The 13,105-nt window shown below is 43.6% G+C and overlaps 1 protein-coding gene across 1 annotated transcript in view; it reads right to left on the reverse strand.

Annotated features, from left to right (window-relative positions):
- Window positions 1-379: 379 nt before the first annotated feature.
- ZNF423 (zinc finger protein 423) overlaps window positions 380-13,105 on the reverse strand; it is a 402,787-nt gene continuing 390,061 nt past the window's right edge. The window contains exon 8 of the mRNA XM_051979809.1: window positions 380-1,127. Within this exon, the coding sequence (XP_051835769.1) occupies window positions 1,098-1,127 (30 nt within the window). The 3' untranslated portion in view covers window positions 380-1,097. The remainder of the gene's footprint in view (window positions 1,128-13,105) is intronic.

Raw genomic sequence — 13,105 nt, forward strand, 5'->3', positions numbered from 1 at the left:
ATAGGGTACACATGGTCATTCACCACCAGGGGGACAGAGAGCTGGCTAACAGGGCAGAGAGAGGTGGTTTTTGTTGCCCTGTTCAGTTTTCTGTGAGGTTTTATGGATATTAATATTCTCCCCCCACCCACTCCATCCCTGTCCCTTCCCTTGGAAAACCACTGCTATTGTCATCTTGTTACACACACACACACACACACACACACACACACTCTCTCTCTCTCTCTCTCTCTCTCTCTCTCTCTCCCCCCCATATATTTTCTCTCTCTCTCTCTCTCTCTCTCTCTCTCTCTCTCTCACACACACACACACACACACACACAGGTGCAGAAAGCATGACGTGCAGCTCAAAGCCCAGATTCAAACAACCAGACACTAATTGAATGTATTCCCTTTATTGAACTGTACTAGTTATTGCAATCAGATTAAGTCACATTTAAAAAGCAGACCATCCAGTTGCACTGAAACCGATTATATTCATTACATAGTTTTAATCACTGTCCGGTGAACTGGCAAATCCAATCAAAGCATTAGTCTTTAATTAAAAAATTAAAAAGGAATATTCAGACGATAGCCAAGCAATCACATCACAATGCACAATTACCTAGGATTGCAATTTAAAAGGAGTTTAACAAAGCAACCAAAAAAAGAAAAAAAAAAGAAAAAAAAGAAAAGAAAAAAGAAAAAAAGAAATAAAAAAACAAACAAAAAAATCACACCTAACCTTTTTTTTTTCTTTTTCTTTTTTTTTTTCTTTTTTAGGAGGGGAAACTATTTAATATAATACAGGAAGCAACGAAGGACAACAGCACCAAAAAGCGATCTCTCTAACGCTAGAAACGTAGTCTGCCGCGGAAGCTCTCAAAGTATACTAGCTAAAGCGGGACAATAAAAAATACTGAGCATGGAATACTTTTAATCTCTTCCATTAATATTCATTTCCAGCTGCTTATAATAGCAGCGCCTCATGGCCAAATCATTAGAGTTTTACATCTGGGTTGCAAATGACACTTTGATTGGATGTAATGCTCAAATGGCCCTCCCCACTGTGTCTCCGTCAAGTCTTCTGCAGAGAGGAGTCCTGTAGTGCCAGAAGCTCACTGCGCGTGCTGGCTCAACGTGTGGTTCTGGAAACACGAGAAAAGGAGACACGCATGAGGGGCAGAATAATAGAAAGCATGTCCATACCCTCCTACTCAGTGCCATTTACGCGGAGCGCCGCATAAAAGCTTCTCAATTATTACCAAACAAAATGTAATAAAGGAAAAGGCCTCGTAAGTAAGGGCTGCCAATCCGGCGCCTTCGCTTTGTACTCGGAGCTCTGCAATGCTGGCACAGACCTGGGCGCCTGCTCCCTCTCTCTCTTTTTTGAGACCATCAAGTACAACCATTGCCACGTGAATACTCTGAGAGAAGGGGCAACGTCAGGGGAGGGAAGCGCCATTGAAAGGGCCCCCCTTTTCTCCTCCTTGGGAATTATCTTTGCTGTAACAATTAAGAGGAAAATAAATCTCTCACCACCTCGAGACCTCCCCGCCACATTTCCCTCTTTATTCTCCCGGCAGCGGCTCCGAGGGCTGGCAGGGAGAGGCACCAGATTGCGCCCCGCACTCCTCAGTCCAAGAAACACTTCGGCGGCTGCAGCCGAGCCGTACCCACAGCACGGAAACCACTGACGAGTCACCCCGGAGGAGAGGAAGGAGCGGCGCCTCGGCCGCGGCCCGGCCTGGTGCTGGGCCCTCTCCCCGTCCGACGGGCTGCGAGCAGCGCCTGCCGCCCCAAACCGCTCCGACTCGAGGCGGCGGCCACGACGGTCCGCGCGGCTTTGTGCCGGAGAGAAATAAACCATGATGTAATTCAGGAGCCCCCAACCAAACAGTTCCTTCTTCCTGCGAGAGCGTTGCCAGCTCCCCCGGGACTCGGAGGGAGCCCGTCGGGGGCCCGTGACCTGAGGAGGTGAAACCCAGAGACGGGGCCCCAAACCGGCCCGGCGGCCTCAGAGAAGGCTCCGCTCTCAAAGCCCACAAAGTGAAGGGGAGCTCGGTTCCCCTGCTCCCTTGTTCTCAACATAATCACCCACTTGGAACCACCGAGTTCTTCTTGATAAAAGTAATAATAATATACAGTGAATCTGTTACATATGTTATATATACACATATACATACATACACACATATATACATACACAATAAAAAATGTATCCTTAGCAACCATCTGCGAAGCCTTTCATTTTACCGATGGGGAAACTGAGGCCTCAGGAAGGAGGCCCAACTCGGCCTTGTGACCACGGGTCTCGTCCCCTGCCCATCAGTCCACCCCATAATTCCTTATGAGAACATCCAGGTAAATGGGACATAGCCCACAGGAGGAGGACAGGAGAAAGAAGCAAAGCGCTCCGGGTTCCGGAGGACTACGCTGGGTTAGCACAATGGCATCTGTCTCATGATAACTGTCTGGTGAAAATAGTTAACGCATGAATCTCCATTCCCGGGCCAGGACGCTCCAGGTAGCCCTGACCCCATTTAAAGCCCAGGCAGTTTCCAGATCATGCAGCGCCGCCAACTGACCACCAGGTGTCAGAAGTGGTGTTGAGTTCCTAAATCTTAAGTTCTCCGGCACAGAAAAACTCTATCGACAGTTTGATCATAGGAACATGGGAGCCTATTCACAAGTGAGAAAACTGAAATCCAGGGAGTTTAAGGGACTTACCCAGGATGACACTGGTAGTAAGCACCTGCAGCTTTCACCCAGTTACCAACACTATAAAAAGAACTTACTGTCTTGTATCCATTTGTCTTTTTTTTTTTTTTAAAAAATTGATCACTCATGATAGAATTTTCTTTCTTTTTTTTAAATAGCTTTTTATTGATAGAACTCATGCCAGGGTAAATTTTTACAGCATTATCCCTTGCTCTCACTTCTGTTCCGATTTTTCCCCTCCCTCCCTCCCTCCGCTCCCTCCCCCAGATGGCAAGCAGTCTTTTACATGTTAAATATGTCACAGTATATCTTACAGAAGGTAGAAATAATCATGGTAGAATTTTCAATAAAATGTATGAGCTGGAAGGCTTCTAAAGGACTTAACACTCTATGAAAATGAAGGGTCAGGGAAGAGATGTCCTTGACTGATTGGTGGCAAAGCCAGGCTCTCCATGAATGGGCCAGGACTCTAGGAAATATTAGAATTGGTAGTTTTAAGTCCCAGCTCCAACTCTAATGGGTGTTGCACAATTCATTTGCATTCTCAAGATTTTAGTTCCTCGATCTAAAAAATAAGAAGGCTGTATTTGATCATCTTCAATGTCTTTTATAGTTCCAAATCCTATATTCTCCCCTTTGACTATATGCAACTTTCAAAAGCAAAGATGCAAAATAATCATTGTTCACACTGAATGGGCTGAATTGGATAATTATTTAGGGGGAAGATATAAACATGCCTTTTCAATCTAGAACCCAAACAACTTCTGAATGAACCAGAAGATTACAGAAGGATCTTGGAAACTCGATTCCCTTTTACACAATGGCAAAAACTTCCATTCCCGCTTTTGTAGATAAGAAGACTTATCTGACAAGTCAGCTTGGAACCTGTGACTAACATTTCCAAACAAAGGGTGTCTGGAAGGGGAGAAGGAGAACGGTGAGAAAAGGAATAGTTACTGAATAGAATTATTATTGGTAAATAGATCGTTAGTCACAGTGACAAACTGCTCCAATATGATTAAAATGTCTGACCTGGGACAGGAAATGTATTGAGGGATGAGTTGTCTTGTTTGGAAAGGTTTGGGGGTGGGGGGAAACACTGGGGAAAGAAAGGTGAAAAAATCCCCATCTACCCTTGGTCGTCTCCTTGTTCTCCAGCCTGTTTCTGGCTCGGTGTGATAATGACAACTCCAATCTCACATCATTAGGATTCTATTTTTAGGTTGTGCTGAATACCAGTAATAAAAATAAAAATAATAATAATAAATAACAATAACAAAGGCAAAGGAGCCACCATCCACCACAGTGGGAATGAAGGCCGGCCTCTCCATGCCAGCAAAGACCACCCTCATTTAGGTGGTGTCTTTCAGGAGATAATGCGCCATCAGCATACTCCACCATTAGGGAACATGATTTCAAACCTATGTGGCTCTGGCATTGATTGCAAGAGGCAGGTCAATAAAGGAATGGTATGTGGCTCTAAATCTGATAATGAAGCTCCCCGAGTGAAGCCTCCCCCGCCCACAAGCACGCTGGGCCCGCGCTGACGGGGATGGCGGATCCGGCGGCGCCCTTCTGGGCAAACAGGAGCACCAACGTGACCTCGCCATTGCCCCTCTCTTCCCCTTCCAGCCCAATCAACACCTACACTGCCGGCTCCATCCTGCCTCCAAACCTTTGCTCGAGCTGCTCCTTCTTTGTCTCTCTGAAGGCCCCCCATCCTTCAAGGTCTGGCTCTCCACCACTCCAGCCCCCAGAGCAGGGAGAGCTGCTCCCTCCCTCTGAACTCCAGCGGCACCGCGTGCTCCCTAAGAGAATGTACCACGCCATTGTCTGCTCTCGTATTCTCCTGGGCCCTACGGAAGGGCTGGCACAGAGGAGAACTTTCTCTCTTGCCTTACCTGCAGAGAGTGACATCCCCAGGCTAGGGCAAGAGTGAGCAGTCCAGGCCATATTTTTCTGGCAGAAGGGCTTAGAAAAGTCATCCCTCCTCACAAGAGACACAATGAAACCCACCCATAGAGCGAGTGATGGCCAGTCCCAGATAATGTCTTTCCGGAAAGCATGGGTTTTTCAGCCACAGCACTTCAGGGAACCAGGATTTCAGACGTGCTTAGCAGAAGGCCCCATGAACAGAGGGACAGTCTCTGAGAGTTACTGGGGTTGAAACAATTCCCCCACACGGTAGCCAACCTCGTCACGAGCCTCTTCACACTTCGAACGAGTCTGTCACTAAGCCTGCGGTGGAATGGATGCGTTCCAGTTTGGTAAGGGCTGCCAGAGAGTAGCCAAACCAGTCAGGGCTCTGCAAACCCTGTGTCACCTCCACTGCCCCAGGAGGCACTGGAGGTGAGAATGAGTGAAGGCAGGGCTCTCCATCCATCCTCCATCCATTCAATTATCTATTTCTATGTATGCATGCATGCGTGTGGGTTAGAACTGTATGTACATGTGTATACACACACACACACTCACACATACATACTTTTGGAACAGGACAGACGTGGCTGAATTTAACCCCTCAAATTTTACAGAACAGAAAGATGAAATGCAAAGTGGGGAAGAAGTAACTGACAAAGCCAAGATTTAAACTTTCATCCTCAGAATCCAAAGATAGCTGACAAATTTCATCATGCAATTAAATTTCTCACTACAAACAGGGTTTGTATCTTCTTAATAATTACTATTTCACAAAAGATAGTATTAAGGTTAAAGCAGCATTTCTTAGGTCCTTTTCGTTATCCCAGTTTCATGAAATTACTAAAAAGGAAATGATCCGTTTCCTTTTATATTAGTGCTTTTAAAAAGAAGCTTTGGTTTCCCTGATTATAGAGAACTCCCAAAATAAAAATTTCCTCTCCCAATGCAAATCCCAACATGTTTACAATTTATTGTTCAGGGCACTGAGAGGTTAGCTGAGTAACTGGCCCAGGGGTCATATATCCAGGATGTAACAGGATTGAACCTAAATCTTCTGAATTCCTCTCAGACACAGAGAAATTCAGAAATAGAATGAGGTGTAGAGAAAAGGGGAGGGAGGGAGGGAGGGAAGGAGAGAGAAGGGGGGATGAGGGAGAAAGAAGAAGAGAGAAAAGGGGAGGGAAAGAGACAAAGACAGAGAGACATAGAGAGGGAGGAACGGAGGGAGGGAGAGAGAGAGAGAGATTCAAGCAGACAGGGGAATGGGAAGGATGGAGATCAATGATGTAGGAATAGCTTCCTGGAAAAGTGCCAATACCACTAGACCATCCTACCTGATCTGAGTTTGGACAATAGATGGATGGTCTCTGAGGCCCTTTAAGAGTTAGATTAATCATCTAATCCAACACCTTCATTTTACAGATGGAGAAATTGAGGCCTTGAGAAAGAAAAATGGCTAAAATGGAATTTCATGCTTAGTTCTCTTCCTATAAATTCATTAGCCTGGAAGCATCCATGGTTTTGGACGCAGAGGCCCTGGATCCAAATTCTGCATCTGATACTTATGACAAGTCCCGTAAACAAGCAGCTTGAACTACACACCTGAAGAAAAGAAAGCAAAGGTGAACAGAGGCTTCTTGTAAACTGGAAGCTCTTGCCCGAGGTCAGTGTACGAGATTCAGGAAGACAGGGAAAGAGCAGAAGGGAACCCTAAATTCTATTTACATCTGCTCCTAGATGAGATCCTGGGGCCCAGGGCACTAAGTGAGGAACAAAGAGAAGGAAAAGACAGTCTTTGTTCTCATGGGGCTCCAAGGCTAACTGGAAGAACAAGATGTACCCACAGAAGGAACATTTTAAAAACACGATGAAACAGTCAGTGTGAGCTTTCATGTCAAAATTAGTGGGAGAGACCCCGTGAGCCCTCCAAATAAGTGCAGAACCATCTTTGCTCAAACTTAACAAGACAAGAAAAGACCTGCCAGGCAGCTCAGAACTGGCATCGGCCCCGACAAAGGGTGGGAGTGGGAGTGGAGGGACGTAAAGTGTCCCTTGTCGTCCGGGCCTCCCAATTACCCAAACACCTGTGCTGAGTAACTCCATGCTGATCGGCTGAAAATTCACACAGTTCAATAACCCTAAAAGAAGCTGCAGCTCCTTCCCCCCATGGCTTTGAGCTGCAGTAGGAGGGATAGAGGAGAACTTAATCAAACCTTCTTAAAGGGCTCCTTCCACCCGGCATGGTTCTCACAAGGGCATTTTGGCTTAACGTCTACTTCTCTGTTTACGCCCATGCTATATTTAGGCCTTTCAGAGAATGAGGAAAATCGGTTTTTAAAGATGCTACCGACTCCGAAACTGAACACTTCCCGGCCTCATAAAGGCCCCGGAGGGGAAAAGGGAGGTGGCGGTGGGGGGAGGGAGGGAGGCCCACTCCGAGGCTGGCACTCGTGCTAGGGCTCTCCCTGCCTGCCAGCAAGTCACAGGTGTACGACAGAGGAGCAGGTGAATAAAATAAAACGGCAAAGGTGGGGAGGGGAGGAGGGGGGAGGAAGATGGTTTCAGGCCATAATCCATCCGCTCTATAGTGTAATTGTGCATCTGCTACGAATCGAGGTATTTGGTACAAGACTGTTCTGGAGACAGACTGCCTAGGAAAGCATGCTCATGCACCCCAGGACCATATGTTAGAGATGGGTGAAGGGGAGGCAAGGGAGGTTGGCAGACCACTCTGGATGCCAACAGAAGCCACGAGCATCCTAGGGAGGCAAGACCCCATCTGGGACTGAGAGAAGAGCCCAAGAAATTGCTCTTTTTCCCCCCTCTGCAGCCAAGATAAGAGGAGCCACTCTGTTGTTCATTTGCTCAAAATACTTTCTGAGCCCTCTACTCTTTACTGAAAACTGCAGGAGATAAAAAGAGAAATACAGCATGGCTCCTACCTGGAAGGAGCTCACAGGCTAGTAGATGGATTCTCTTCCCCTAGAACAACCTAGATACTTAAAGCCAGAAGGGTGGTGGGATGGGGTGGCCCAATTTAATGGTCACCTCTTTCAAGAAGTCTTCCCTGATTAACCTATCCACTGAAGGAGATCTCCACACATATCTTAATTACATACTACCTCTGAATTCTTCTAGAGGTTTTGTTTTGTTTAGATATATTTTCCTTATTCCTGTACATAAAGCTAGGTGGTAGAGTGGATAGAGCATCAGGAAGATCTGAGTTCAAATATGACCTGAAATACTTATTACCTATGTAACACTTGGCAAATACCTAAACCCTATTTGCCTCAGTTCCTCAGCTATAAAATGGGGGTATTGCAGGCAAAAGAAAGCATTTCAATATCTTTGCCAAGATACTGGACTTGTCATGTAGAATCAGACAGGAGTGAATGACTGAACAAGAATAAAGTATAAACTCCCTGAAGTCAAAGATTCTCTCCCATGATGCTTAATAAATATTAGTTTAGTGAGAGTATATTAAAGAAGACTGGGGTCATATTAACAACAATAATAATAATTAATAATTTTCTAAAGTATACAAAGAACTTTCCTCACATTAGCCCTGTGAGATCTGTGGTACAAGTTTTATCCCTATTTTATAGAAGAGGAAACTGAAGTTAATAGCATAAGGTCACACAGTAAATAAGAACTGGGCCATGAACATGATTATTATCTTCTGACGATAAAATACTCATTTCCCTTATCCATAATTGTTTGAATTCTTATTCTACTACTTATGTGACCTTAGGCAAGCTATTTAACCTCAGTGGGACTCAGTTAATTCCTCTGTAACATAAGAGCAATGGACTAGATAATATCTAACGTTCCTTCCAATCCTAAATTCATGATCCGAGTCCCCTCCCACAGAAGCACCAGTTCCTCTTTTCTGAGTCTATTTCACTTCTAGTCTATATGATTCTTTCACTGTTTCTTAGGTTAATTAGCCCCTTTTCCTATTCCTAGCTACAAAGGAAGTGCCTTGAAACCAGAGCTGGGTATCCTACTACTCAAGTCTCCTCCACTGGGCTGAGCACAAGGAAGAGATGGAGGCATGCCCGGCTGACTGACTGACTTCTTCCCAGCCCCTCCTTATAGATAACAGAGATTACAAGGTGGTCCCAAGAACCACACAAGCAGTGGGGGAGGTTACAAATGCTTGGGGGAGGGAGGGAGGTTGCTAGAATATCTCTCTGATGAGGTGACAATGATGATGATGTCCATTAATCACTATATATTTTTTCTCTCTCCAAGGACTACCCCACCAACTTGTCAAAAACACGCTTGAGAATTTCCTCTCTCACAGTTTGGCTTCTTCTCTAGAATCTCCTGACATTATTCTCCATCTTTGATGTGTTTCATATCCCAACCAATATTCCAAGAACACCCACTATTTCCTTCTCCCTGGTACAATATCAGGGAGGAACATTTTAAAATGGATGATCACAAAGTAGCCCCTACAGGGAAGACAAGAATGGGAAGGGGGAGGGAGAGAGAAAGAATTATAAGATCATAAATTTAGAGCTGGAATGGAACTTCCTGTTGTTCAGTCGTTCAGTCATATCTGTCTTTTTATGCCCCCTGCTTGGGGTTTTCTTGACAAAGATACCAGAGTGGTTTGCTATTTCCTTCTCCAGATCATTTTACAGATGAGGAAACTGAGGCAAACAGGGTTAAGTGACTTGACCAAGACCACAAAGCTATTAAGTGTTTGAGGTCAAATTTGAACTCAGATCTTCCTGACTCCAGGCCCAGAGTTCGACCCAGCGTGCCACCTAGATGTTCTGGAAGGGAACTTATAAGTGATCTAAACCTACCATCTTGTTTTACTAAATGAGGAAACTGAAGCCTAGAAAAATTAAATGAGTTGTAGTAATTTTATTTAACTATGACAGCTAATACATGGCAGATCAAGAACATGAAATCAAGTTCTCTCACTCAAAATTTATTGTTCTTTTTATTAAATCACCTTGCCTCAACCTGAAAAGACCACTCCCCTCAAGGTGCTTCCTGAGCTAAAAGGTATAAGAGGAGCTGAACTGTCACCAGAACAAAGTGTCAGGACTCAAAGTATATCAGTACATCTTGCAATATTGCTAATATATATATGGCTAAGATGACATCACACCCAAACACTCACTAGTCCTAAATCACTGTGCTTGTCCCACAAAGGTAGTACACCTCTTCCTCCAGCTAAACATAAACTCCTCCTAGGCAGGAAACTCTATTTACTTTGTATCTTTCAGAAATACCTAATACCTAGCAAGGTGTAAGATATACAGTAGCAGCTAAATACATGTTATTTTGAAGATTATGGTCTTAAAAAAATTGCCAGACATGCTTTCTTCCTTGATAAGACAGAAACGAAGTCAAAAGCCGCAGATTCAGATCTTGACTCCAACACCTACCTAGCTCTATGGCCAAATCATAGGAACATAGGATATCAAGCTGTAAATTATTTTAAAGATCACCTAGTCTAAACTCCGCATTTTAATATGCAAAAATTAAGGTCCCAATAAAGAAAATACTCTTTTCACAATATGATATAACTTTGTCTTTATTTCCTCACCTGTAGAGATAATAATACATATATTACCTAATTCAAAGACTTGTGAGGAAGGCATATTACAAACTATAAAGGACTGTATGAAAATAGGATAATACTTTAAGATTTGGAAAACATTTTATATACATTATTATCTGATCTGAACCTCACAACAAGCTTGTGCTATTATTATTTTCATTTTATATAAGGAAATTGAGGCAGAAAGGTTAAATGACTTGCCAAATATCACAGATCTCAGTGTATGAGACAGGATCTAATTCTCAGTCAGACACTTAATCCATTCTACTAACAACAACCTATGTATAAAAGAGAGTAATCATCATAGTCATTAGTCTTATTTCAAGGGAAAGGCAAAGTTCTACTTCCCTTTGCCCCTCCCTCCTTGCTTCTATCTACATGGCCATCTAGCTCCATGAGTTTGAGAATTCTAGTTCCATCAATAAAGATCAGTTTGGTTTTCTTTTTTTATCAGCTTGACTTTAAAAAAGAGATTACTTTGGGCAAACTATACGGGCTGGGCCCCAGCTAAAGCCATAAGAGATTATTATTTCCTATTGGGAACCAAGGGGGAAGCATGAAACGTCAATTAGTACCAGGCTAGCCCTAAGGCTGTGGTTAGGGATGACCAAAAGGGGAGACACTATAAGAAGAAAGCAAGAAAATCAGACAAAAAGAAGATAAATGGGATATTCCAACTATTATCTTTGTTTATCTCTTTCTCTTCATTTTCTTCCTCCTTCCCTTTTTTCCCCTCTTTTCTTCCTTCTTCTTCTCCCTCCTTATTCTATGGGCAGCTTTGCTCCCTTTTCTGCTACATGGTGCTGAGGAAAAAAATTCACCTGTCCCCCCCCCTTGTCATTTGTGTGGGCTTATTTTTAGAACAGTTTGACAATCGTCCAAGGGTCTAAGACGAACAGATGGCCTGTCTTAAAGCTTCATATGTTCACTAGTTTGCACTTCTGACAAACAGTAAACGTACTCGAGAGCGTGCTATAAACAGGGCTGAATGAATACTCAGAACACAATTTAGTTAATACACTTCATTAAAACTGAGAGTGATATCCATGGCTCCCTCTAAAAGCCAGGTGACATCCCTCCTCCCAGCCAGGGCAGCAACACTAAGCTGGCATATCTGGGGTTCCAATTCCTTTTCTTCTCTTCACTCTTCATTCCCTACCCCTAAAAGCAGACTGTGTTTATCTAGTTTTGTCGGTCTCACCTATAAATTCAGAGTTGGTTTGTGGGGCGGTTGTTGTGTCCCTCCCCCCCACTCTCAAAACAACAGCCCATCAAATTATCACGAAGCTCGTCAAAATGATATCAAGACCAGCCTCCATTTGCCTTGGAAGAATCTCTGAAAATAGCTTGCCCAGGCGGTCGGGAAGCAGTGTCTCCTTTACATGAAGGGGAAATCCTGTGTAAGGTTTTTCCCTTCACCTCCCAGACAACAAGCTAGGCTGTTGTCTGCCACTGTGGATCAGCAGGAAGTGAGTGTCACACCATGCTTGGCCAGGGAATCTGTCTTGTGTGAGTGACTCAATTATATTTGGAACTCCCGAGCTTTTAGGAATCTCTATTTTGAGGAATTCAGTTGTAAAGAGAAGGAAAAGAAAAGAGATATGACAGCACAAGGGTGGAGAATTCAGTGCATGGGAAGAACACTGGTCATATGGTCTTTCACCTCCTCCACAAGGCCATCAGCAAGCCTAACGCCAGACCAGGAGTCTTCATCCTAGTTCTACCAGGAACTAGCTGCATCATCATGACCAAGAAACATAATGAGGTGCATAAGGAGGAAAGACTTCTCTCTCACTGGAGGTACCACTGATGGTACGCTGTATCACTTGTCAAGATAGAGCCTGAGGATCAAGGACCAATCCATCAATAACACTGAGGAACAATAGAATATAAGCTTCTTGTAGGAAAGGAGGATTTCATTGTCAACTTTGTATCCCTGGCATCTAGTTTAATGCAATTTTTTAAACTGTAGTTCTCAACCCCACGGGAAAGACTCTCATAACTTAATATGAGAATCATAGAATTATGATTTATTATCTGTAAATGTTTGATTTATAAACCTATATATTTGGGATCATATAAAAATTTTCTCTAGCAAAAAGGGGTCACACATATTTAACATGTATAGGACTGCTTGCTATCTGGGAGAGGGGGTAGAGGGAGGGAGGGAAAAAGTTGGAACAGAAGTGAGTGCAAGGGATAATGTTGTAAAGAAATTTTTTTCAAAAGAAAAAAAAAGATGTAAAATGAAAAAAAAAAGGGGGGGGGCTCCACAAGTGGACAAAGTTTAAGAAGCCCTGAAGTATAGTGTCAGGCTAATATAGTACTTTTAAAAGGTTTGTTGAATGACTGGTTGGTGGGTCAATTAGCTTTGCAGGGTAGACTTCTCTGAGTTGCTTCCAAAGACTTTCCTCCCCCTAGTTCCATTTAGGAGTCATTCCCCTGAATATGAGTCAGGGAGACCCATTCTCTAGTTGAAAGAACACAATTTGAAACTTCTTAGAATCTACTGAGCCTGAGTCAGGATAGCAAACTTTTATTAGTTTCCCATTCAAGCTAGACAGGGAATATCCCCATCAGAGTTTAAGAAAGGCAACATGGTAAAATGAAAAGAGTAATGGAAAAGAAAATGTGAGTCCATATCTCACTTCTGCCATACCACCTGGGTGACCTTGGGAAAGATATTTAACCTCAAAAGGATAAGTGAGACTGCATGGCGTCTGAGGTTCCTTCCAGCTCTAATGCAATTTATGATCCTATGAATTACCTCTCTCAGAAGTCCAGAATCCTTTTCTAAGTCCAGAATCCATGGGCCTGAGGTAGAAAAGGTCCAAAGCTGGCCTATCTACTGAATGGGAAATATCTCATTCAGCTGGTCAGTATCCTCCCCATAAAAACACT

This window comes from Antechinus flavipes, chromosome 2 (assembly GCF_016432865.1).
Source record: "Antechinus flavipes isolate AdamAnt ecotype Samford, QLD, Australia chromosome 2, AdamAnt_v2, whole genome shotgun sequence".
NCBI lineage: Eukaryota > Metazoa > Chordata > Mammalia > Dasyuromorphia > Dasyuridae > Antechinus > Antechinus flavipes.